Raw genomic sequence first — 27,307 nt, 5'->3', positions numbered from 1 at the left:
AAATTTAAATAACAAATTTCAATCAGCTGTAAAAAAGTACTTTGCTAAAACCTCTCAAGACAGCAACAGAGAGATTAGAAAGAGAAATAAAAGAAAAAAGTAAAATAAAAATAAAAAATAAACACAAAAAGTAAAACTAAAGAAAAGAGAAAAAAAGTAAAACTAAAAAAAATAGTGTAAAAATGAGAGAGGGAAAGAGACAAGGAAGCAAAGAGAAGTAAAACAAAAAGAGGAGGAGAAAAAGACAAAATTAAGGCATGTTAAAAATTGTAAAAGTCATAAATGTTATAAAAATTTATGGAGTGGCAGAGGAGTGGTAAAAAAAATTTATGCAGAAAATGTATAATTTTTGTTTTAAAAGTCTTAGCAAGTTTCAAAATGTTAATTGTGAAAAAAATTCTATGTAAACTTATTAGCTAAAATTTTAAAAGTATCCAGATTTTCTGTAAACTAAACACTAAAATAAAGCACAAGTTTTTCTTAAAGCACTAACCTGCTCTCTTGTAAAAGTTATGTCTCTTAGCACAGGCACAACCTCTAAAATTGCCAGTATACCAGCACCAGCCTAAAAACTACATCCTCATTTAAAAAAAAACAACAAAAAAACCTCAAGCCAGCCTAAGAAAAATCCTACAGACACATGCCCCAAACGTCACCTGAATAATGCTAAAAAAGAATGGAAGAGGCTAAGCGAATCCTACTCCAAACACAGGCATCATTCACTCCAAATAATTTGTTTTGTTTTTATTCTCTCACTCTGCCTGCAACCTGTATCTGCTACACTCTATAAGCCCATCTTCTGCCTTTTTTCTGTCCTGTTACTTAGACACCCACTTCCCAGCCTATAATAATGTAACTACTTGGCCAAAAAAATTAACATAACCCAAGTAAAATCCATGCCACCCCAAAGCACCTTACGGTACCTAGGACACCTCAGCACCTCCCTTAACACCTAGCATAAAACACATCATAATTCCAGTCGCAACTATACTATAACCTTTATTCATAATCACACTAATCAGTGCCTAATTTGCATTAGCCATCCTATGTTTTCCTTACAAGAACTAACATTTCCATTATACCCCAAAACTCCACGTTTGTAACCCAAATGCAAAAACAAGCTTAGTTTGCTTCAGGTATCACTAATCACAACATATCTAATTTAAAAATTACTAGTGTCATAGTATTAAAAAAATCTGAGGCATTCCTACCAGTCAATTTAATAGGCAATTAGCAAAGTTCCTCTGCCCTTTCCACCTTAAAACATGCCCTGTCCCAAGTCAAACACAAAAGATTCTTAGTTACACTCATGGCCCTTATAGTCTCAGCCATAGTTGTCCTAGCAACTGCCAGACTTGCAGTAGCATCTATTACTTAGTCAATAAAAATAGCTGCTTTTATAAATAATCTAGACAAAAATGTGTCTAATTAACTTCTTTTACAGCAAAGTATAAATCAAAAAATTCCTGCACGTCTTCAAGTCCTCAAGGCTGCTATAGAATATGTGGAGAAGATACAAGATGCACTAGCATTCCAACAGCAATTAAGCTGCAACTAAGAACATAAACATATGTGTCACTTCTCTACCATAAAATCAATCAATACATAGTTAAGATAAAGTGAAACACCTCTAAAAAACCTTTCATAACAATTTAACAGCAAATGTAAAGCAACTTAAAACTAAAATTTTTAAATCCCTTCACACTATAAATCTACACACCCAACAAAGAGCCATATAGAAAAGTGTGCAAAATCATCTCTCCTAGTTAAAGCCCCCTCCTAGAAATCACTCTTTAACTAATAAAAATGTTGCTGACTGTACTCATAACTGTTCTATGTTATTTGTTAATTCTAAAATGCAAAACCAGAATAAAAGCAATAACCACCTTGCCTAACAGACCAGTTGCTGCAACATCTCTTCAGTCAACAAAACCTAATATTAAAAACAAAACAGGGGGAGATGTAAGAATTCACTCAAGGTAGTAGCAAAAATATTAAAAGACAAATAGTAGAGAAAGTTATGAAATACAGTTTCAAACCCTTTCAAAAGGCCTAAATGTTTTTTCATAGTTTCAGTAAAAGTTTCAGCTAAGGCCAGGCGCGGTGGCTCACACCTGTAATCCAAGCACTTTGGAGGCCAAGGTGGGCGTATCACCTGAGGTCGGGAGTTCAAGACCAGCCTGACCAACATGGTGAAACCCCACCTTTAATAAAAAAAAAAAAAAAAAAGTTTCAGCTAAAAGCAGTCTAAATCCCCCTTGCATTTAGTTAATAAGTAAAACAAGTAACTAAAGTATGTAGAAGAGTTTACCTAACTGTCTACTCATGTAGTCTTAAAACTAACCTTTAAGCCAAATAGCCCTCTCAAAAAAAAGTTAACCAAAAATATTATCCACTAATAGTATTTGCTTTAAGCATCAAAACCTGTGCTTTAATCTTCACTCTAGTAGTCTTAACTCAAACCTTTGTCAAGTAAACTTTACTAAATAAATGCAAGTCTCACTAGGTAAAAAGGCTGGCAGCTGAACTGTTTACAACGCTCTCCAAAGCACTTGTAAGCTGACCAGTCACGTTCAGCCAAACTAGCAAAGCATAATGTCTCTGTGTCAGTGTACTTTATTTATCCATCGTTTAGTCAATGTCTGCAGGACAGACTCTCACAAGTAGTAACTCCAACAATCTCACCCTTCAAAAACAAATATGGCATCTAAGAAAATACCAGGACTCTAAACTCACCTATAAAGATACATGAAGAAACAGAGCAAGTGGAAACCAAGCTTGATCATGGCTTCTTTCATGTGTGACTTCAGCTGCCCTCGATTGTGTATTTCTGTTGGATCAAACACTCCCATGTTACCACTTGGCACCATAATGTATCTGACAAATAAAAGGATACACACATTAGAAGCAAAATCAAATCATAGGCATATGTATTCAAATATAAGTAGCCAATAATACCAACTTTTAAAAGTGGACCAATCAGGCCAGGTGCAGTGGCTCACGCCTGTAATCCCAGCACTTTGGGAGGCCGAGGCAGGCAGATCACTTGAAGTCAGAGTTCAAGACCAGCCTGGCCAACATGGTGAAACTCCATCTCTACCAAAAATACAAAAATTAGTCAGGCATGGTGGCAGGCACCCGAAATCCCAGCTACTCGGGAGGCTGAGGCAAGAGAATCACCTGAACCCAGGAGGCAGAGGTTGCAGTGAGCCAAGACTGTGCCATTGAGCCCCAGCCTCGGTGACAGAGCAAGACTCCATCTAAAAAAAAAAAAAAAGTGAACCAATCATACCAGCCTTAAAATTCATTCCACATATGGACAGAGTAGTATGATAATGTCACAGGCTGCCACTTAGTTTCCTTTTTAAAGTTACAATACTATTTTTTTTTTTTGAGACGGAGTTTCGCTCGTTACCCAGGCTGGAGTTCAATGGCGCAATCTTGGCTCACCGCAACCTCCACCTCCTGGGTTCAGGCAATTCTCCTGCCTCAGCCTCCTGAGTAGCTGGGATTATAGGCACATGCCACGGTGCCCAGCTAATTTTTTGTATTTTTAGTAGAGACAGGGTTTCACTATGTTGACCAGGATGGTCTCGATCTCTTGACCTCGTGATCCACCTGCCTCGGCCTCCCAAAGTGCTGGGATTACAGGCGTGAGCCACCATGCTTGGCAAGTTACAATACTATTAATTTTCTGCCCTCTGAAATGAATACAGTAACATTTCAGAAAGGGGTATTTTATGCACTAAAATCCTTTTACTTACCTGTAGAAAACTACCATACCAGTCATTTCTACAGCCCTTTTTTATTAGACAAAGGTTAAAGGAGGCTCCAAACCCAAACCAAATTTATTAAGTTCTTAGAAACTTCATTATGGTAACAGGGAAATTAAGGACGCTGGGTTGAAAGGATCAATGAGTTTAAGTGTCTGGGTCTCAAAATCTAGACTGTGTCATTTGTGCAACATATATGTCCTAACCTAGAATGTCCATGAATTCTTCCTGCTCTCACATCTAAGCTTCTTCCAGTACAACCTTAGATTTCTCACTTGTCACAGAGCTTCTCAATTATCATTTCTTTGAAATGCAAAGGACTCTCTGAGTTCCACAAATCTGAAATCCTCCTTAAAATTCCAGAAACCCAACTATAGCTGAATAGAGGGTAGTTTCATTGGAAGATCCAGATAACATCTCATCTTTGTCTAACTTCTAGGTTATCTAGTAAGTGTCACCATTTTCTTAGTGATCCTTAAAAACTTCTTCTTACCAAACTCGGACTTCTCTCTTCCTCATTTTTCATAGTCAGTCCATCAAACCCTTGTCCAGTCTTTCTTCCTACCACCAGTTATTTAGCTGTCTCCATTTTTTTTCTTTTTAGATTTTTTATCTTTGTGGACACATAGTAGATATATAGTTATGGGTATGGGTTACATGAGATATTTTGATATAGGCATGCAATGTGTAATAATCACATCAGGGTAAATGGGGTATCCATCACCACAAGCATTCATCCTTTTTTTTTTGAGACAGAGTCTCACTCTGTCACCAGGCGCCAAGCTGGAGTGCAGTGGCACAATCTCGGCTCACTGCAATCTCTGCCTCCCGGGTTCAAGCAATTCTCCTGCCTCAGCCTCCCGAGTAGCTGGGACTACAGGCACATGCCACCACACCCAGCTAATTTTTGTATTTTTAGTAGAGACGGGGGTTTTACCATGTTGGCCAGGATGGTCTCGATCTCTTGACCTCATGATCCGCCCACCTCGGCCTCCCAAAGTGCTGGGATTATAGGCTTGAGCCACCACGCCCGGCCAAGCATTTATCCTTTGTGTTACGAACAATCCAATTGTACTCTTTCAGGTTTTTTTTCCTTCAATTTTTTTTTTCAGACGGAATCTCTGTCACCCAGGCTGGAGTGCAGTGGCACAATCTCAGCTCACCACAACCTCTTCCTCCTGGGTTTAAGCAATTCTCCTGCCTCAGCCTCCCGTAGCTGGGATTACAGGCACCTGCCACCATATCTGGTATAACTTTTGTATTTCTAGTAGAGACGGTTTCGCCATGTTGGTCAGGGTGGTCCTCAACTCCTGACCTCAGGTGATCCGCCACCTCAGCCTCCCAAAGTGCTGGGATTACAGGCGTGAGCCACTGTGCCCAGCCTTCTTTCAGTTATTTAAAAATGTACAATTAAATTATTTTTGCTATAGTCACCCTGTTGTGCTAGCAAATACTAGGTCTTATTCATTCTTTCTATTTTTTTGTGCCCATTAACCCTCCGCACTTCCCCGCTCAACCCCTGCTACCCTTCCCAACCTCTCTGGTAAACCTTTCTTCTACTCTCTATCTCCAAGAGTTCAACTGTTTTAAAATTCAGCTCCCACAAATGAGCTGTGCCTGGCTAATTTCACTTAATGTAATGATCTCCAGTTCCATCCTTACTGTTACACGTGACAGGATCTCATTCTCAGCTGTCTCTTTCTCATTCCTGGTGTCATAACCCTGTTCCAGCATATATTATCTCACCACAGTCTCTAAACTGGGTTCCCTACCTACTTCTCCATCCAATCAATACTACAAATTGCTTCCAGGAAAATCTTCCCAAAGCATAATTTATTTCACCTCAACTTAGCTGCTCAAAAACATATAAAGCAAAGAAGATATATGAGTGACTAATAAACACATTAAAGGATACTTAATATCATTAGTCATTAAGGAAATGTAAATGGAAACCACAATGAGGTAACACTTCACACCCAATAGTAAGGCTAAAATTTAAAAATACACACATAGACTGAGTGCAGTGGCTCCCACCTGTAATTCTGGGAGGCCAAGGTGGGCAGATCACCTGAGGTCAGGAGTTCGAGACCAGCCTGGTCAACATGGTGAAACCCCATCTCTACTAAAGATACCAAAATCAGTCGGGTGTGGTGGCAGGTGCCTGTAATCCTGAAGGAGAATCACTTGAACCTGGGAGGGGGAGGTTGCAGTGAGCCGGGATTGCGCCATTATATTCCAGCCTTGGTGACAGAGAGCAAGACTTCATCAAAAAAAAAAAAAGAATAAAAGACACACACAATCAAAAGTGTTGGCAAGGATGCAGAGAAACTGGAACCCCCAATAAACAGTTGGTGGGAATGTCAAATTGTGCAGATGTGGCTGGGCACAATGGTTCACACCTGTAATCCCAGCACTTTGGGTGGCTGACGTGGGAGGACTGCTTGAGCCCAGGAGGTCGAGGCTATAATAAGCCAAGATCATGCCACTGCACTGCAGCCTGGGCAAGAGAGGGAGACCCTGTCTCAAAAAAAAAAAAAATAGTGCAGCTGCTTCCAAAAACATTCAGGCAGTTCCTCAAAAGGTTAAATATAGAGTCACCATATGACTAAGTGATTCCACTCCTAGGTATTTGCCTCTTTGTCCTGTAGACTACTGTAATTTATGTCTAACAGCAAAGAAGATATATGAATGACTAATAAACATATTAAAGGATACTTAACAGCATAAAGTACAGTAGTCTGAAAATAGAAAATTATCTGTTGATTTTTTAAACCTTTTTAAACAGGAGGTAAACTTGTAAGCAGCAGACAGCCAACCTGCCTCTGCAGTTACCAGGACAATAAATACACATAACCTTTGTCTTTATAATTAAATAAAAAAAGAATCTTTTTTTTTTTTTTTTTTTTTTGAGATGGAGTTTCGCTCTTGTTACCCAGGCTGGAGTGCAATGGCGCGATCTCGGCTCACTGCAACCTCCGCCTCCTGGGTTCAGGCGATTCTCCTGCCTCAGCCTCCTGAGTAGCTGGGATTACGGGCACGCGCCACCATGCCCAGCTAATTTTTTGTATTTTTAGTAGAGACGGGGTTTCACCGTATTGACCAGGATGGTTTCAATCTCTTGACCTCGTGATCCACCCGCCTCGGCCTCCCAAACTGCTGGGATTACAGGCGTGAGCCACCATGCCCGGCCCTGGGTTTTTTTAATTTTGTTTTGTTTTTGAGACTGAGTCTCATTCTGTTGCCCAGGCTGGAGTGCAGTGGTGCAATCTCAGCTCACTGCAACTTCCGCCTCCCAGGTTCAAGTGATTCTCCTCCATCAGCCTCCCAAGTAGCTGGAACTACAAGTACATGCCACCACACCTGGCTAATTTTTGTATTTTAAGTAGAGATGGGGTTTTGCCATGTTGGCCAGGCTGGTCTCGAGCTCCTGACCTCAGGTGATCCACTCACCTCAGCTTTCCAAAGTGCTGAGATTACAGGTGTGGGCCACCATGCCCAGCCTAAAAACAGAATCTTTGGACTTGACTTCATAGAGCCTTCTACCACTATGTGCAAAGAAGCCATGCCAAAGCTGGCTCTTCTAGCATGTTTTCATTTCTAGTAGAGATGACTGACAGTACAGTCTGGTATAACATTAAGATCCACAGTCTCAAAGGTTCAAGTCCCCATTCTTACTCCCAAAGTTGTGTTTCACTCAGTGAAACTAGAGGGAGACCTAGCTGTGCTAAAAGTCGACCTGGGACTAGTCCTCAGCAGAAGTGCAAGTAATCTGTGTTCCCAGCTCAGAGCTCACGTTAGGGTGTTGGTCTATGCAACTAATCATGGGAGAATACTAAGAAACTTGAAAGATGCCAGGCGCAGCGGTGTGCACCTATAGTCCCAACTACTCAGGAGGCTAAGGTGGGAGGATCACTCGAGCCCAGGAGTTCAAGGCTGTAGTACGCTACATCATGCCTGTGAATAGCCATTGCATTCCAGCCTGAGCAATACAGACAGACTTCATCTCTTAAAAAAAAAAAAAGCCCTCTAATTGGGACTCCGAGCCGGGGCTATTTCTGCCACTGGTGCGGCTCCAAGAAGGCCATCCCAGCCATCACTCTTCCACCTGCTCCTTAGAGAAGGGAAGATGAGCGAATCGAGCTCAAAGTCCAGCCAGCCCTTGGCCTCCAAGCAGGAAAAAGACGGCACTGAGAAGCGGGGCAAGCAAGCAGCCTCCGGTGAGTCCCGGGACAGCGCTGGTAGGGAGTCAGAAGGAGCCCAGCGAAGTGCCAACACCTAAGAGACCTCGGAGATGACCAAAGGGAAGCAAAAACAAGGGTGCTGCCAAGACCTGGAAAACCACCACAACTCCAGGAAGGAAACCAAGGGGCAGACCAAAAAACTGGAGAAGGAGGAAGAGGAGGGCATCTCGCAGGAGTCCTCGGAGGAGAAGCAGTGACCGTGTGTGCCACCTGCTTCTCACTGGAGGAGCAGCTTCCTTCTGGGACTGGACAGCTTTGCTCCGCTCCCACCGCCCCCGCCCCTTCCCCAGGCCCACCATCACCACTGACTCCGGCCGCCACCCCCATCTTCCACCTGAGCCCTCACCACCACACTACACAGCACACCAGCCGCTGCAGGGCCCCCATGGGCTGAGTGGTGAGCAGTTTTCCCCTGGCCTCAGTTCCCAGCTCTCCCGCCCACCCATGCATACACATATGCCCTCCTGGACAAGGCTAACATCCCACATAGCCGCACCCTGCACCTGCTGTGTCCCCACTCCCTTGGTGATGGGGACATTGCTCTCTGGGCTTTTGGTTTGGGGGCACCCTCTCTGCTCCTCTACTGTTCCCTCTGGTTTCCCATAGTGGGGCCTGGGAGGGTTCCCCTGGCCTTAAAAGGGGCCCAAGCCCCATCTCATCCTGGCACGCCCTACTCCACTGCCCTGGCAGCAGCAGGTGTGGCCAATGGAGCGGGGTGCTGGCCCCCAGAATTCCCCCAGCCAAACTGTCTTTGTCACCACATAGGGCTCACACCTTTCATCCTTCTCCACCTTCCCATGTCCCTCCACTAGGTTGGACAGCCCCCTTTGGCTACAGGAAGGCAGGAGGGGTATGAGACCCCTATACCCTCTTCACTGTGGTCCCAGCCCCCTGGCCCTCCGCTTGGAATCTGAGTATATATTGTGGTGATGGAGATGCAGTCACTTATTGTCTAGGTGAGGCCGGTGAGCCCTGTGGCTACCACCTGAGATGGGCTGGAACAGTTCCCCCCACCCTACTTTGCTTCTGTCACTCGGCCATTTCCCACTCCTCAGATGGGGCACCAATAACAAGGAGCTCACCCTGCCCACTCCCAACCCTCCTGCTCCTCCCTGTGCCCTAAGGTTCTGGTTCCATTTTTCTTCTGTTCACAAACTACCTCTGGACAGTTGTGTTGTTTTTTGTTCAATGTTTCATTCTTTGACATCCATCATTGCTGCTGCTATCAACACCAAATGTTCATCCTCAATGTCTCCTATTCTGCCCACGATATCCTACCCCAAGATGGTACTCTTCATGGGGAAGAGGGGCTGGGGCATGGCAGGCTGGGTGACTGACTACCCTAGTCCCAGGGAAGGTGGGGCCCTGCCCCTTGGATGCTGCAGCAGAGTGAGCAAGGGGACCCGAATCGACCACAAAGGGTGTAGGGGCCACCTCCTCCCCCGGTTCTGTCAGGGAGGGGTAGCCATGTCCCCCTCTGGTTTCCTATTTGCAGTTACTTGAATAAAAAATAACCTTTTCTGAAAAAAAAAAAAAAAAAAAAAAAAAAAAAAAAGGCCAGTTTCAGTGGCTCAAGCCTGTAATCCCAGCACTTTGGGAGGCCAAGGCAGGAGGATCACAAGGTCAGGAGTTCGAGACCAGCCTGGCCAATATGATAAAAACCCCGTCTCTACTAAAAATACAAAAATTAGCTGTGCATGCTGGCATGCGCTTGCAATCCCAGCTACTCGGAAGGCTGAGGCAGGAGAACCGCTTGAACTCAGGAAGCGGAGGTTGCAGTAAGCTGAGATCACACCACCGTATTCCAGCCTTGGTGACAGAACGAGTCTCCATCTTAAAAAAAAAAAAATCAACTGGGTGTGGTGACTCACGCCTGTAATCCCAGCATTTTGGGAGGCCACGGCAGGTGGATCACCTGAGGTCTGGAGTTCAAGATCAACATGGAAAACCCCATCTGTACTAAAAACACAAAATTAGCTGGGCATGGTGGCGCATGCCTGTAATCTCATTTATTTGGGAGGTTGAGGCAGAAGAATCGCTTGAACCCAGGAGGCAGAGGTTTTGGTGAGCCAAGATCGCACCATTGCACTCCAGCCTGGGCAACAAGAGCAAAATTCCATCTCAAGAAAAAAAAAGGCCAGGCACAGTGGCTCACGCCTGTAATCCCAGCACTTTGGAAGGCCAATGTGGGTGGAGCTATAGTAGAGCAGCAATCCATTAATATAACAATTGCAGGTTTGTCAAGATTATTCCAGAGGTCTTCACAAGAAAGTATGCTATGTATAATAGCCCAACTATAAAATTATATACAGTCATGGTTTCCATTGAGTTCACTTTGAACAAACTTCCTAAATTTATTAAGTCAAAAATTTTAATAAATTACGTAATTTGCAGCTTTTACAAGTAATTCTAGCCTGATGATGTGGCTCACGCCTATAATCCCAGCAGTTTGGGAGGCTGAGGTGGGCAGATTGCTTGACGTCAGAAGTTTGAGACCAGCCTGGCCAAAATGGTGAAACCCCGTCTACTAAAAATACAAAAATTAGCCAGGCATTGTGGCAGCCACCTGAATCCTAACTACTAGAGAGGCTGAGGCAGGAGAATGGCTTGAACCTGGGAGGCGGAGTTTGCACCGAGCCAAGATTGAGCAACTGCACTCTGGCCTGGGTGACAGGGTGAGATTCCGTCTCTAAAAAAAAAATCTATTAAAAACCTTTTTTTGGCCACGCACAGTGGCTCGCACCTGTAAATAATCTCAGCACTTGGGGAGGCTAAGGCAGACGGATAACTTGAGGTCAGGAGTTCAAGACCAGCCTGGCCAACATGGTTAAACCCTGTCTCTACTAAAAACACAAGAATTAGCCAGTCATGGTGGTGCACACCTGTAATCCCAGCTACTCAGGAGGCCGAGATGGGAGAATCACTTGAACTGCAGTAGAAATTGCAGTGTGCCAAGATAGATCGCACCACTACACTCCAGCCTGGGTGCTAGAGCGAGATCCTGTCTTGCAAAAACCACTATTTAAAAAATTTTTTAAACTCCCTTGATACCAAATGAAACAAACTATACTCACCGATATATATTCCAAGTGGCAACAGGTAAGTTGAGAAGGAAGATGAACCAGTGCAATGAAATGAGCATTAATACAGTGACAATGGTATGGCCAATCAATTCTGGAATTACCCACTGCAATGGAAGAACACAGTATTACATCTCACTGCTATGTCCTTCCTGACTGTACATGTTATTTGAAACTAAATCAATGAATGTACAGAGAATTTACAAGCTACTGTTTCAGGATTCTTTTTAGACTCATATGTCCCAGATTTGCATACTGCTATAACTTTGTATCCCATGCAAATACATCAGGGCAAAGCTTAAAAATAAAGCACTTAGGCCGGGCGCGGTGGCTCAAGCCTGTAATCCCAGCACTTTGGGAGGCCGAGGCGGGTGGATCACGAGGTCAAGAGATCAAGACCATCCTGGTCAACATGGTGAAACCCTGTCTCTACCAATACAAAAAAAAATTAGCTGGGCATGGTGGTGCGTGCCTGTAATCCCAGCTACTCAGGAGGCTGAGGCAGGAGAATTGCCTGAACCCAGGAGGCGGAGGTTGCGGTGAGCCAAGATCGCGCCATTGCACTCCAGCCTGGGTAACAAGAGCGAAACTTCGTCTCAAAAAAAAAAAAAAAAAAAAAAATAAATAAAGCACTTAAATTTTAATTACTTTTTATCTTAAGCAAAGGCTTAGGTTCATCTAGAGAAAAAAAATAGAGTATTGTTTACTTCCTATTCTGGTATCTATGCCAAAGCCTCTAGCTCTAATTTGGGATGGTTGATAGCCGTACACATGTTGCCTTTCAAGTCAGAATAGCAACCTTAAACATTTTCCAATCTCCAGAATCCTTAGGAAACCATTTCGTATTCAGAGAAAAAAAAATGTAAAAGCTTACAATAATAGCTCAAAGTTGACCAAATATGATAATGAATCAGAACGCCAGAATCCTGGCCATTGGCTTTACAGAGCTCCATGCCCTTCCCTATGCTCTCTGTTGACTGTGTAATATTCTAGTTCCATGCATCAGCAGCTTTTGTGGCAGGGTTCTCAATTCACCAACAGCTTTCCTTTCCTGTGAGTACAGATTTTTAATTAAAGTTAACTTCTTTTAGTGGAAGTTAACATTTAATGAAAGAAACTGGCATGCCTCACTTTCAGAAATGAGGAAAACAAAACTCAGAGTGGTTAGGTAAATTGCCCAAGGCTACACAGCTAAATAGTAGCAGAACACTATAGTGTAAGCCAGCTGGGCGCGGTGGCTCACGCCTGCAATCCCAGTACCTTGGAAGGCTGACACAGGTGGATCACGAGGTCAGGAAGTCAAGACCAACCTGGCCAACATGGTGAAACCCCATCTCTACTAAAAATACAAAAAAATGTGCTGGGCATGGTGGCACGTGCCTGTAATCGCAGCTACTCGGGAGGCCAAGGCAGGAGAATTGCTTGAACTAGGACCTGGAAGGCGGAGGTTGCAGTGAACTGAGATCATACCAGCACTCCAGCCTGGGCTACAGAGCGAGACTCTGTCTCAAAGAAAACACACACACAAACACACAAACACACAAACACACACACACACACACACAATATAAACCCAGGCACAATGACCTCAGACCTCTTGCATGTAGATTTTGGATACTATTTTGGTAAAATAAAGAAGTAGAGATTTTTCTGGGCCATAAACCTAATTTGCAATCAACTTGGTTATACTTTTTAAAATGCATATTACATATTGGAAAGTTCTAGTTGATTGCATACTTCTTACAAGTATGAGCTACAAAGTCAAACCTGGAATGCTATGTCCTATTTATTAGCTGTGTAATCTTGGGAAAAGTTACCCTCTGTAAGCCACAATGTTTTCATCTATAAAATACACATACTATCTATCTCACAAAGTTGTTGTAAAGAATTAGATGAAATAACATGTAAGCCAAATGCAAAGCAGGCACTCAATAAAATGTCAGCTGTTGAATACTACTAATATTCTCCAAGCCATATCATATTCCTAAAGCTGTAGCCTTCAATCTTTGGATTTCTTGCTGTAGGCTGCAATCATCTTTGTTTCACACAGACACAGACCTGAAACATGTTTCTTTCCTTTTTTTCTCTCTCTCTTGTTTTAATTTTGTAGAGAAGAAGTCTCCCTATGTTACCAGGGTTGGTCTCGAACTCCTGAGCTCAAGTGATTCTCCCTCCTCGGTCTCCCACAGTACTGGGATTAAAGCTTCAGCCACTATACCCAGCCTGAAATACGTTTCAGGAAGTGAGACTTAACCTTATTATGCTTGGTTTACTAACTTTCAACCAAGTCCTCTGTTTTTCGTCTCTTTCCTCCTTAATGATATGCCCTTCGCCAAATTTGTTCTCAGCACATTGGCACTAGACTCATATCCTCCATGTAGGAGTTTGGAGAATTCTTCTCTAAAGTAAATGACTCAAAAATAACACCTACCAAAAAACCGCCATTCAGGTACCCCAACAAAAGTCCAGGTAGATACCAATCACCCTACAGGGAAATCTACCAGTCAACAAATCTAGACCAGCCAATGAGCTTTCAATGAGCATTTTAGTGATTTCCCCTTAAATATGAATAGGCAGTCATATATCAGAAACTTGAAGAAAGCCTCCAAAATGAAAGACAGAGGGGGAAAAAAAAGGAAAAGAACTTGATGGAAACAGATATAATACAGGAAGCAAAAGAAAATTTCAAAAATACTGTAATCAGCCAGGCATGGTGGCGCACACCTGCAGTTCCAGCTACTTGGGAGGCTAAGGTGGGAGGATCACTTAAGTCTAGAAATTCAAGGCTGCAATTAGGTATGATTATGCCATTATACTTCAACCTGGATGAGAGAAGAAGACCCTATCTCTAATAAAAAATAGAAAAATACTATAATCAGTATTCTCAGAGAACTAGGAGTCACACATAAACCAAGAAAATATAAAGCTCTTAAAAATTAACATTTTAACGTAAATGTTACATTTATTAGAAAATTCAGAAGATGGCCGGGCGCGGTGGCTCAAGTCTGTAATCCCAGCACTTTGGGAGGCTGAGGCGGGTGGATCACGAGGTCAAGAGATCGAGACCATCCTGGTCAACATGGTGAAACCCCGTCTCTACTAATACGAAAAATTAGCTGGGCATGGTGGCGCACGCCTGTAGTCCCAGCTACTCAGGAGGCTGAGGCAGGAGAATTAATTGCCTGAACCCAGGAGGCAGAGGTTGCGGTGAGCCGGGATCGGGCCATTGCACTCCAGCCTGGGTAACAAGAGCGAAAAACTCCGTCTCAAAAAAAAAAAAAAAAAAGAAAATTCAGAAGACTGGGTACGATGGCTCATGCCTGTAATCCCAGCACTTTGGGAGACTGAGGCAGGCAGATCACCTGAGGTCAGGAGTTCAAGACCAGCCTGGCCAACATGGCAAGACCCCGTTTCTACTAAAAATACAAAAATTAGCCAGGCATGGTGGCAGGCACATGTAATTCCAGCTACTCAGGAGGCTGAGGTATGAGAATCACTTAAACCTGGGAGGTAGAGGTGGCAGTGAGCTGAGATTGTGCCACTGTACTCCAGTCTGGGCAACAAGATCGAAACTCCATCTCAAAAAAAAAAGAAAAAGGGGCCAGGTGAGGTGGCTCACGCCTGTAATCCCAGCACTTTGGGAGGCTGAGGCGGGTGGATCACGAGGTCAAGAGATCGAGACCATCCTGGTCAACATGGTGAAACTCCGTCTCTACTAAAAAAATACAAAAAATTAGCTGGGCATGGTGGTGCGTGCCTGTAATCCCAGCTACTCAGGAGGCTGAGGCAGGAGAATTGCCTGAACCCAGGAGGTGGAGGTTGCGGTGAGCCGAGATCGCGCCATTGCACTCCAGCCTGGGTAACAAGAGCGAGACTCCGTCTCAAAAAAACAAAAGAAAAAGAAAAAGGCTGAGCATGGTGGCTCACACCTGTAATCCTAGCACTTTGGGAGACCGAGGCAGGCAGATCACCTGAGGTCAGGAGTTTGAGACCAGCCTCGATAGTATGGTGAAATCCTGTCTCCACTAAAAATGAAAATTAGCTAGGCATAGTGGCAGGGGCCTGTAATCCCAGCTACTCAGGAGGATGAGACAGGAGAATCACCTGAATCTGGGAGGCAGAGGTTGCAGTGAGCTGAGATGGCGCCATTGCACTCCAGCCTGGGCAACAAGAGCAAAATTCCGTCTCAGAAACAAAAAAAAAAAAGGAGAGAGAAAGAAAAAGAAAATCCAGAAGAAAAAGCAAGGGAAATAATAAAAACGGCAGAAAAAAAAATCAAAGGAATAAAACTAAGAAAAAAGAAAAACTGGCAATCAATCCAGCAGATCAATCGTCTAGTCAGTGGAAGTTGTAGAAAGAGAAGGAGGGAAAAAAGATGGGGAAGAGACATCAAAGAAAGAATACAAGAAAGTGTCCTGTATTGAAAGAGCCTATCAGATGTCCAAAACAAATGAGAAAGGCCTTTTAAAAAGTACGCAGAGACATAGCACTGTAAAATTTCAAAATACCAAGAATAAAGAAAAGATTCTAAAACTTCCCCATAGAGGACAGGAAAAGAAAGAGAGAGAAAACCATATTAAAAACATAAGAAATAAAAATGGCATGACACTTCCCAACTTGAACAACACTAGAAGTCAGAAGACCACCAAGGGATGTAAATTTAATTGCAATTTACCTTATCTCAAGAAGCTCCATGAGGCTGGGCGCAGTGGCTCATGCCTGTAATCCTAACACCTTGGGAGGCCAAGGCGGGCAGATTGCTTGAGACCAGGAATTTCAGACCAGCCTGGGCCACACAGATCTGGTCACTACAAAAAATTTTAAAAATTAACCAGGTATAGTGGCACACACCTGTAGTCCCAGCTATGTGGGAGGCTGAGGTGGAAGGATTGTTTGAGCCTGGGAGGTCAAGGCTGCAATGAGCCATGATCACATCACTGCACTCCAGCCTCGGCAACAGAGTGAGACTCTGCCTCAAACAATCAAAGAAAATTTATGAAAAGTTTTAAAATACGGAGCTAAGGTCAGGCATGGTGGCTGACACCTGTAATCCCAGCACTTTCGGAGGCCAAGACAGCAGGATTGCTCAAGGCCAGGAGTTCGAAACCAGTCTAGGCCACATACCAAGATCCTGTCTCTACAAAAGAATTTAAAAATTAGCCAGGTGGCCGGGCATGGTGGCTCACACCTATAATCCTAGCACTTCGGAAGGCTGAGGCGGGTGGATCACTTGAGGTCAGGAGTTTGAAAACCAGCCTGTGCTGATTCAGGGCATTAAAAAAGAAAAAAAAAAGAAAAAAAAGAAAAGAAAAGAAAGAAAGAAAACCAGCCTGGCCAACACGGTGAAACCCCATCTCTACTAAAAATACAAAAAAATTAGCTGGGCGTGGTGCCAGGAGCCTGTAATCCCAGCTACTTGGGAGGCTGAGGCAGGAGAATCGCTTGAACCTGGGAGGCAGAGGTTGCAGTGAGCCGAGATCGTGCCATTACACTCCAGTCTGGTGACACAGTGAGACTCCCTCTCAAAACAAAAACAAAAACAAAAAACATTAATTAGGCATGGTGGTATGTGCCTGTAGTCCCAGCTATTTAGAAGGCTGAGGCAGATCACCTGAACCTAGGAATTCAAGAATAGCCTGAGCATCACTGGAAGACCCTCTCTCTCAAAAAATAAATGAATTGAGTCACACATTACAAAAAAAAAAATCAATTTCTCAGTAAACCACCCAAGAAAGGTCTTCCTTCCTTCAACCAAAAACAGACTGAGCTTTTTTTTTTTTTTTTTTTGAGACAGATTTCGCTCTTGTTACCCAGGTTGGAGTGCAATGGCGCAATCTCGGCTCACCGCAACCTCTGCCTCCTGGGTTCAGGCAATTCTCCTGCCTCAGCCTCCTGAGTAGCTGGGATTACAGGCACGTGCCACCGTGCCCAGCTAATTTTTTGTATTTTTAGTAGAGACGGGGTTTCACCATGTTGACCAGGATGGTCTCGAACTCTTGACCTCGTGATCCACCCGCCTCGGCCTCCCAAAGTGCTGGGATTACAGGCGTGAGCCACCAGACTGAGCTTTTTTCCAAGAGTGGGAGGAGGAAGTTCCAACACAGATGACAAAAACAATTACCCTCGTATGAACCTTTCCCTACTCTGAGGAAAGATACTGTCCGCTGTAAACAAGGGCCAAGCAACATGTAAAGAAATGAAATTTCAATGCAGATCTTCTAGTCGAATTTCATGATCTAAAATATTATAAAACACAGCAGTTCTATCAGATTTCCAATGAATAAGAGACAATCTGTACTCTAAAATAAAAAATCTTTATATTATCTATAATGATCTTAAACACGGAAAATGAACTGGCGTCAATGCCAGAAAATGAGCAAAGAAATGTCTTACCTTGTTTAATTTCGAGCAACATGATCTAGCGTTAATGTAATCACATTCTAAATCAGACAATGTAATTATCTGATGATTAAGATAAGGAATTATTACATTTCTTTTATAATAACTAAGTATTTAAGTTTCAGAAAGCAATCCCAGTTACAAGGCAGAATTAGATTTGACTTGGAAAAAAAATGAGTTCTCTTAAGTTTGCTCATTAGACAACTCAATTTTCCCATTTATGTTCATTCAACAAATTATTTTTACAAGATAATCCTATTTTGCTCAAATCTAATCTGACCCAACCAGAACATTTAGTTTGAGTTCCTCAAACATAGAACAATGGCTATAAAAAAATGGAACATATCCCAGCACTTTGGGAAGCTGAGGCAGGAGGGTCACCTGAAGCCAGGAGTTCAAGATCAGCCTAGGCAACACAGCAAGCCTCCATCTCTGTTGCCCAGGCTGGAGTGCAGTGGTGCAATTTCAATGCACTGCAACCTCCTCCTCCTGGGTTCAAGCAATTCTTGTGCCTCAGCCTCCAAGTAGCTGGAATTATAGGCATGCACCACCACACCCAGCTAATTTTTTGTATTTGTAATAGAGACAGGGTTTCACTATGTTAGCCAGGCTGGTCTCAAACTCCTGGCTTCAAGTGATTCACTCACCTCACCCCCATCTCTACAATTTTTTTGTTTTTTTGAGACGGAGTTTCGCTCTTGTTGACCAGGCTAGAGTGCAACGGTGTGATCTTGGCTCACTGCAACCTCTGCCTCTCAGGTTCGAGCGATTCTCCTGCCTCAGTCTCCCAAGTAACTGGGATAACAGGCATGCAGCACCACGCCCAGCTAATTTTTTTTGTATTTTTGGTAGAGACGGGGTTTCTCCATGTTGGTCAGGCTGGTCTCGAGCTCCCGACCTCAGTTACCTACCCAACTTGGTATCCCAAAGTGCTGGGATTACAGGTGTGAGCTACCATACCTGGCCAGTTTTTTTTTTTTTAATTAGCTGAGCATGAGTACCTGTAGTGCTATTAGTAGCAGTAGTGCTAGGCTTAAGCAGCAAGATGCCTAGAGCCCAGGATTCGTATTACACTGAGCTATAATCATACCAGTACGCTCCAGTCTGAGCAGCAGAGTGAGACCCTGTCTCTTTTTTTTTTTTTTTTTTTTTTTTTTTTGAGACGGAGTTTCGCTCGTTACCCAGGCTGAAGTGCAATGGCGCGATCTCGGCTCACCGCAACCTCCGCCTCCTGGGTTCAGGCAATTCTCCTGCCTCAGCCTCCTGAGTAGCTGGGATTACAGGCACGCACCACCATGCCCAGCTAATTTTTTGTATTTTTAGTAGAGACGGGGTTTCACCATGTTGACCAGGATGGTCTCGATCTCTTGACCTCATGATCCACCCGCCTCGGCCTCCCAAAGTGCTGGGATTACAGGCTTGAGCCACCGCGCCCGGCCTGACCCTGTCTCTTAAAATTAAAAAAAAAAAAAAAAAAAAAGACCTATGAAAATATTTTAGGCCAGAGATAGTGGCTCACAACTATAGTCCCAGCACGTTGAGAGGCCAAAGAGGGCACATCACTTGAGCCCAAGAATTCAAATCCAACCTGGGCTTCATGGCAAGACCCCATCTTTACGAAAAATACAAAAATTAGCTGGGTGTGATGGCACATGCCTGTAGTCCCAGCTACTTGGAAGGCTCAGGTGGGAAGATCACTTGAACCCAGGAGGAATAGGCTGAAGCGAGCTATGACCACACCACAGCACTCCAGCCCAGATGACAGAGCAAGACCCTATCTCAAATAAATAAATAAAATATTCTTAAAACCTGGATTTCTGCCAGGTGTTGTGGCTCACGCCTGTAATCCCAACACTTTGGGGAGGCTGAAGCAGGTGGATCACCTGAACTCAGGAGTTCGAGACCAGCCTGGCCAACATGGCAAAACTGTCTCCTCTAAAATACAAAATTTAGCTGGGCATGGTGGTGGGTGCCTGAGTCCCAGCTACTCAGGAGGCTGAGGCAGGAGAATCACACTTGAATCCAGGAGGCGGAGGGTGCAGTGAGCCGAGATTGCTCCATGCACTCCAGCCTGGGCGACAGAGCAAAACTCCATCTCAAAAGAAAAAAACCCCATGAATTTCAAATAGGAGAAAAATGATGTTCATGATATATCCATAAAACGTCTCTGAAAACTTAAGAAGATGTGAATAGGCCAGGGGCAGTGGCTATTGCCTGTAATCCCAGCACTTTGGGAGGGTGAGGCAGGAGGATCACCTGAGGTTGGGAGTTTGAGACCAGCCTGATCAACTTGGAGAAACCCCGTCTCTACTAAAAATACAAAAAATTAATATTAGTACAGGCATGGTGGTGCAAGCCTGTAATCCCAGCATCTCGGGAGGCTGAGGCAGGAAAATTGCTTGAGCTTGGGAGATGGAGGTGGCAGTGAGCTGAGATCACACCACTGCACTCCAGCCTGGGTGACAGAGCAAGACTCCATTTCAAAAAAAAAAGCCAGCCTGGCCAACATGGCAAAACCCCATCTCTACTACAAATATAAAAATTAGCCAGACGTGGTGAGAGGCACCTGTAATCCCAGCTACTTGGGAGGCTGAGACAGGAGGATCCCTTGAACAGGAGGCAGAGGTTGCAGTGAGCAAAAATCACACCACTGTACTTCAGCCTGGGCGATGAGCGAGAATTTGTCTCCAAAAATAAAAATAAAAAATAAAAAAATAGGCCTGGTGTGGTGGCTCACACCTGCAATCCCAGCATTTTGGGAGGCCAAGGTGGGTGGATTACGAGGTCAGGAGTTCAAGACCAGCCTGGCCAACATAGGGAAACCCTGTCTCTACTAAAAATACAAAAATTGGCCGGGTGTGGTGGTGCAAGCCTGTAGTCCCAGCTGCTTGGGAGGCTGAGGCCGGAGAATCGCTTAAACCTGGGAGGCCAAAGTTGCAGTGAACCAAGATTGTGCTACTTTACTCTAGCCTGGGCGACACAGCAAGACTCTGTCTCAAAAAATATAAATAAATAAAATAAAGTCAAACTCATCACTTTCTCCACAAATTGATCTTCCTCCAATTTTTTTTCACTTCTGTTACTGACACAAGTATCATTTGCCCAGGATCAAAATATGGAAAGCTATCTCTGCCTTCTGTTTCACACATCATAATCAATCGTTAGTAGGTCCTAGCAATCATTTCTTCTGAATACTACTCACATATTCCCTCCTTTCACCTGCCCACAACTAGCACTCTAGCTGAAATCCAGATGACCCTATCTCCTGTTGTTTTATCTTCCAATCTTTCTTGTTTCCAACCCACTCTGCTGATTCATCTTCCTAATAAACTACTGAAAATAAAATTTTTCAATGGCTCTCTATTGCCTGCTGGATAAAAGTGAAAGACTTCCCTCTAACCCTTAACATTCAAGCCCTTCAAAATCTGATGTAATTCTGTCTTTCCAACCTAGCCTTTTACTGCCACCAAAATCAACCATGTGCTCCAGATGGTCTTTTTATTAACTGTCACGCAGAAACGCACAAACATACCTGTCTCTGCACCTTTGCTCTTGCCAGTGTCTGATTTTGAATATTCACCTCTTTCCCTTTCTGTAGATTTTGTCCACAGTTCAAAGTCCAAGAAAACTCTTATACCCTATATGAAATCTACCCTGATCATTTTCTACTTCCTATCCCTAATACTAAGTTAGTGCAACTATCCTAAAATACAGAATATGCTGAATTTCATCAAAATACCCCCGAATATACTTTAATGTAAGGTCTAAGTCAAACATTCCACCTACCATTTCTCTATATGCATAAATTGGTGTAAACCAGGGCTATTTCAAATTATCAAGCCTGGCTTTCCAAACTGCAAAAAAAAACAAAAACCCAGTTTCATTTCTGAGTGTAAGCTCTAGTTCAGGGGTGTCCAATCTTTTGGGTTCCCTGGGTCACACTAGAAGAATTGTCTTGGGCCATGCATAAAACACACTAACACTAATGACAGCTGATGAGCTTTAAAAAAAAAAAAAATCACCAAAAAACATCATAATGTTGTAGGAAAGTTTACAAATTTGTGTTGGGCCACATTCAAAGCTGTCCTGGGCCACATGCGGCCCGGGGGCCATGGGTTAAACAAACTTGCTCTAGTTCCTTAGATCACAAGAGGGGCATAGGTCATCAAAACTTAAGCAAGTGATGCTGCCCTTTCAATCAGCTCCCTAAACCTAATAAAACTCAGAAATCTTGTTGTTAGAAATCATCAAAGTACAAACTGCTGCTCAATTGGGGAGGGGAACACGAAGGCAGAGCAATTTTTTTTTTTTTTTTTTTTGAGACAGAGTCTGCTCTGATGCCCAGGCTGGAGTACAGTGGCAAGATCTTGGCTCACTGTAACCTCCACCTACTGGGTTCAAGCGATTCTCCTGTCTCAGTCTCCTGAGTAGCTGGGATTACAGGCACGTGCCACCACACCCAGCTAATTTTTGTATTTTTAGTAGAGAAAGGGTTTCACCATGTTGGTCATGCTGGTCTCGAACTCCTGACATCGTGATCTGCCCGCCTCGGCCTCCCAAAGTGCTGGGATTACAGGCGTGAGCCACCGCGCCCGGCAGGCAGAGCAATATTTACTGAACATTAGCTATGGGGCAGGCATTGTGCTAGGGCGCTCAGCAACATTCTCATTATACATATCTAGGAAATAAACATTTCCCATTTTAAAGATCAGAAAATTGAGGCTAAGGGAAATAATGTGCATAGCAAAGAACTAGCTGAGCAGGGAAACCTGATTCCAAATGTTGTCCCTTTCCACTACAACAGGTTGTCAGTCCACAATAAAGTATGAAGCTGCACTGAACATACACTCCGTACAACTATCCCAAAGCCCGAATGCTCTAGCAAACAAATGGTTTAATCCGATCAGAAACAGGTACATGTGATTTCCAAGAAACGAAGATGAAATGCTGAGCTCCTCATAAGTTTTTTTCTATCTTATATTTAATTACTTAAAACTGGATTGTGCAATACAACATTGGGTAACAACTAAGACTAGATGCTTCGTCAAGAGCTGGGAAGAGTTGTAGCCCACATGGCTACTGCAGTGCTACATTCAACAACCATTTATTGCTCTGGAAAATACAGCTTGAATAATGTAACGTGTACAGCTACAGAAAATACTTAAGTCTTAACATGGATTGATAGAAAAAATGTTAAAGATGAGAACTGGGAATTACAGCACGTGTAGTTATTGAATTTACAGATCTGCAATCGCTGGGGACAACCAAAATAATCACTTTGTAGATAGTTGTTAAAATAACTCCTTTCCAACACTCACTACGAAATGACACAGTAAAGGAAGCAACTTTGCTCCTCTGGCGAATGAGTCAACTCCTAGATGAGAAAGGTCCCTGCAAGTACCAACACCCGCCAGAACAAAAGGGCGGGTGCCGGGGGCGTTGCCCGAGGAACAAGAGGAGGCAAATCGCCCGCACTCGTCCCGGCACCCGAGTGTCGCACACGACCGCCCTGGGGACCCCCAGTATCCGACGAAGAGCACGGCGCGGGGACTGTCCCAGGAAAACGGCGACCCTTCTCCCCCGAGGGCGGTCGTGCCTCCGGCAGGGCTGGTCCACACGCCGCGGGGACCGGCGGAGCGCAGGCGAGCAGGCCGAGCCGGGGCGCGCCCAGAAAGGCCCACTCGGACCCGGGTGAGGGGCGGCCGGCGACCCAGGCAGGGCAGGCGGGAGCAGGGCAGCAGGGCCCACCGGGTAGGGCAGCCGGCCTCTCCTCCCCGCGCCACTGCCCTGGCCGAGCCAGCTCCCAAGGAGCGCACGCCCGCCGCCGGGCGCCTCCTCGTCCCACACACCTGCCCGGGTTCCCAACTGGACCACCCTCAGCCCTGTCTCCCGACAAGGCCCCTGCCCGCCTCAGGCAAGGATACGAAGTAGACCGAGAGGAAGATGAGCGCGCAACAATCAAGGAGAGAAAAGACAAACACCACCGCCTCCATCCTCCTCCTCCGTCGCAGCCGCTCCTTCCGTCAAACCCGCTCGGATGCCCCGACCCGCCCCTGATAGGCCCTTACCCGGCTGGCGAGAGCGTGTGGTCCTCGAACCCGGAGCGGCATGCTGGGAGTTGTAGTCCATGTTTAAAAACTCCAAGGCCCTAATTCTGACGCATGCTGGAAATTGTAGTTCATTAGTACAAGTACGTATCAAAGAGGTGGGCAGGGCCTCTGCCATAAATACGATTATTTCCAGAAATGGTGACAAGCAATTTGTCAACAAGTATTTACTCACACTTTTCTTTTAAAGAACTGGGGTCCTGCTTTGTCGCCCAGGCTGGAGTACAGTGGTGTGATATAGAGTTCACGTGGGAACATCAAATTCCTGGGCTTAAGCAATCCTCCCACCTCTGCTTCCCGACATGCCCAGCTAATTTTATTTTATTTTATTATTTCTTATTTTATTTTTTGAGACAGGGTCTCACTCTGTCGCTCAGGCTGGAGTGCAGTGGCATGGTCACAGCTCACTGCAGCCTTTACCTTCTGGGCTCAGGTGATCCTCCCACCTCAGCCTCCTGAGTACCTGGGATTATAGGCGCACACCACCAGGTCTGGCTAATTTTTTGTATTTTTAATAGAGATGGGGTTTTTGCCATGTTGCCCAGGCTGGTCTCAAACTCCTAGGCTCAAGCGATCTGCCCGCCTCAGCCTTCCACAGTGCTGGGATTACAAGCCTGAGCCACTGTACCAGGCTCTACTGAACGCTTTTAATCTGGATATCCAGTAGAATGTATTTGCCATGTGTATAATTTTCTTTAGCGTCGGCTCTAGAACCACTGCATTCCCTGACTTGGGATTTGGAAGGAGTTTTCATCTCAAAGCACAAATCTAATCTAATGCTCCTGCTTGACAGCTGCGATTTGCCCTTCCCTTCCTGATGTCACTTTCTCCAGAGATTTCACAGTCCTTTGTTTATCCTCTCCTACAGCAATGTTTCTCTCCTCTCTAGATTTTAAGATCTTTAAAAAGTGAATATGATGTCTTACTCATCGATTCCTTCATTTAACAAATACAGTAGTATACCTTATTTGCAGGGGCTACTTTCCAAGACCCCCAAGTTGATGCCTGACACGGTAGATAGTACCAAACTCTACATGTACTATGTTTTCTCCTATACATACATACCTGTGATAAAGCTTAATTTATAAATCAGGCATAGTAGGAGATTAACAAGTAATAAAATAGAACAATTATACTGTAATAAAAGTTATGTAAATGTGGTCTTTCTGTCTCAAAACATCTTTTTTTTTTTTTGAGACAGTCTTGCTCTGTTGCCCAGGCTGGAGTGCAGTGACGTGATCTTGGCTCACTCCAACCTCCGCCTCCCAGGTTCAAGCAGTTTCTGCCTCAGGCTCCTGAGTATCTGGGATTACAGATGCCCGCCACCATGCCTGGTTCAGTTTTGTATTTTTAGTAGAAACGGGGTTTCACCATGTTGGCCAGGCTGGTCTTGAACTCCTGACCTCGTGATTTTCCCGCCTCGGCCTCCTAAAGTGCTGGGGTTACAGGCGTGAGCCACCGCGCCCGGCCTCAAAATATCTTATTGTACTGTATTCACCCTTCTTCTTGAGACGATGCATAATGATAAAATGCCTACACGATGAGATGAAGAGACAGATACAGCCTCTCCAGTGATTTTTATATTTTTCAGTCCAAATCTATTCTTGCATTTGTGTAAGTATCCATTACTTGCAGGAAGTGGCTTCCTATCACTCGTTTTAGGGAATCCCTCGCCATAGTCTTCGTATAGGCTCAATACTTTCTGGCTCAACATGTTACCATCAGTTGGGACACCTTTTCTGTTAATGTCTTCCACCCATAAATGTAATGCTTTTCCATCTTTTTTGTGGTTGTTGTTTGTTTTTGTTTTTGTTTTTCTGAGACGGAGTTTCACTCTGTTACCCAAGCTGGAGTGCAGTGGCGCCATCTCAGCTCACTGCAACCTCCACCTCCCAAATTCAAGTGATTCTCCTGCATCAGCCTCCCGAATAGCTGAGATTACAGGTGCACGCCACCATGCCCAGCTAATTTTTTGTATTTTTAGTAGAGACGGGTTTTCGCCATGTTAGCCAGGCTAGTCTCAAACTCCTGGCCTCAAGTGATCTGTCCACCTTGGCCTCCCGAAGTGCTGGGATTACAGGTGTGAGCCACTGTGCCCTGCCACATTTTTCCTCTTAATTAAGCACTTATCAGGCACTTTGGCCATAACTTTTGTAGTCTGAGTTGCAACAGCAAAACTAGCACAAATTCCTTTTTCCTTTTTTTTTTAAGATGGGGTTTCACCATGATGGCCAAGCTGGTCTTGAATTCCTGACCTCAGGTGATCCACCCACCTCGGCCTCCCAAAGTGCTAGGATTACAGGCGTGAGCCACTGCACCCGGCCAAATTCCTTTTTCCTGTTTCACAATTTCACGGATAAAATACTGGTTTTTACCATAGATCTTAGCAGTCTCACATGGTTTCTTTTCTTTCCTTAAGTCAAGAACTTTGACCATTTCACTTAAAGGAAGCACTTTATGGCTTCTCTTTGGCATATTGGAATTGCCAGCATCACTGCTCTTGAACTTTGGGGCCATTATTAAGTAAAATAATGGGTACCTGAACACAAGCCCTGCAATACTGCTACAGTCAATCTGATAACTGATAAGATAGCTACTAAGTGACTAACAGGCAGGTGGCATAGACAGAGTGGATATGCCGCTGGCAAGGGGATAGGTAATTCATGCCTCAGGCAGGATGAAGTGGACAGCAGGAGATTTCATTACACTACCAAGAGTGGCACTATTAAAACTTATGAATTGTTTATTTCTGAAATTTTTTATTTAACATTTTAGGACTGTGATTGACCTCAAATAAATGAAACCAGTGAAAGCAAAACTGTGATTGAGGCTGCTGTATTTACTGACAGCACCCCTGGTATAGGCCAAGAACTGCTCTAGACTCCAGAGATACAGAAATAAACAAGGCAAACAAGTTGCTGCTCTAGTAGGGCGAGTGGGAGGAACAGGCAATAAAGTATAACAAAGTACAGGAAAATCATAACTTCGAGCAGTGATAAGCTCTATAAGCAGTTGTGTCAAATTATTTATTCATTCAACCAATATGTTCGGAGCAGCCAGAATATGTGAGGTACTGTTCCAAACCTTGGAGATACAAAGTGAACAAGAAGGGAAAAGTCCCCACAGGCCTATGGTTTACATTATAGTGAGGAAGACAGATGACAAAATAAATATACTAATGACAGGCAGTCATAAGTACTTGGAAGGGTATGGGGAAACAATTGGAGACTGAGTCATCAAACAAAGCCAAGCTGAGGAATTGCCACTTAAGTAGAAATTTGAATAGCTATGTGAAGGTCTGCAGGCAGAATGTTTCAGAAAGCAGGAACAATAATTGCAAAGGCCTAGTTGTACACAGAGGCTTGCTGTGTTTAAAGAATAGAAAAAAGACTATCTACTGTGCTCTTGTGGCTAACGCACACGGGATGAGCGTGAGAGAGCGCTGAGAGAAGAGAAGGAGGCAGGGTAAGGTCATATGAGCCTTGTAGAACTGGGCAAAGATTTTTACCCTAATATGATCAGAAACCACTGGAGAGTTCTAAGCAAGAAAGTACCTTAATCTGATTTACATTTTTTAAATCTCATTCTGGCTACTTAGTGCATTGAACGTATGAAAGGGAAACAAGTTTGTCAGCAGAGAGATCACATGGAGACTAAAACAGGAGAATTAGCATGAAGGCAAAACCAACTGGATTTGCCTGATGCAG

The 27,307-nt window shown here is 44.2% G+C and overlaps 1 protein-coding gene and 1 pseudogene across 3 annotated transcripts in view; one reads left to right on the top strand and one right to left on the bottom strand.

Annotated features, from left to right (window-relative positions):
* Positions 1 to 23,533, bottom strand: part of CNIH4 (cornichon family member 4) — a 29,377-nt gene extending 5,844 nt beyond the window's left edge. The window contains exons 1-4 of one of the 3 annotated variants that reach the window (XM_012459759.2): positions 23,418 to 23,533; positions 17,488 to 17,556; positions 11,089 to 11,201; positions 2,737 to 2,877 (exon numbers count right to left, since the gene is read on the bottom strand). In XM_012459759.2, coding sequence (XP_012315182.1) covers positions 2,737 to 2,877; positions 11,089 to 11,201; positions 17,488 to 17,556; positions 23,418 to 23,486 — 392 coding nt within the window. In that variant the 5' untranslated portion in view covers positions 23,487 to 23,533. Of the gene's footprint in view, positions 1 to 2,736; positions 2,878 to 11,088; positions 11,202 to 15,769; positions 15,890 to 17,487; positions 17,557 to 23,417 lie in introns of those variants that run through there. The other 2 variants (XM_012459761.2, XM_021677327.2) reach the window with 2 other exon arrangements.
* On the top strand, positions 7,832 to 8,211 carry LOC105722308 (high mobility group protein HMG-I/HMG-Y-like; annotated as a pseudogene).
* Positions 23,534 to 27,307: the final 3,774 nt, after the last annotated feature.

The sequence above is a fragment of the Aotus nancymaae genome, unplaced genomic scaffold (assembly GCF_030222135.1).
Source record: "Aotus nancymaae isolate 86718 unplaced genomic scaffold, 86718_ANA_hifiasm-v0.15.2.pri h1tg000032l_0, whole genome shotgun sequence".
In the NCBI taxonomy this organism is placed as follows: Eukaryota; Metazoa; Chordata; class Mammalia; order Primates; family Aotidae; genus Aotus; species Aotus nancymaae.
Note: the sequence above shows the minus strand (reverse complement) of the source record. Positions and strands in the feature narration are given on the sequence as shown.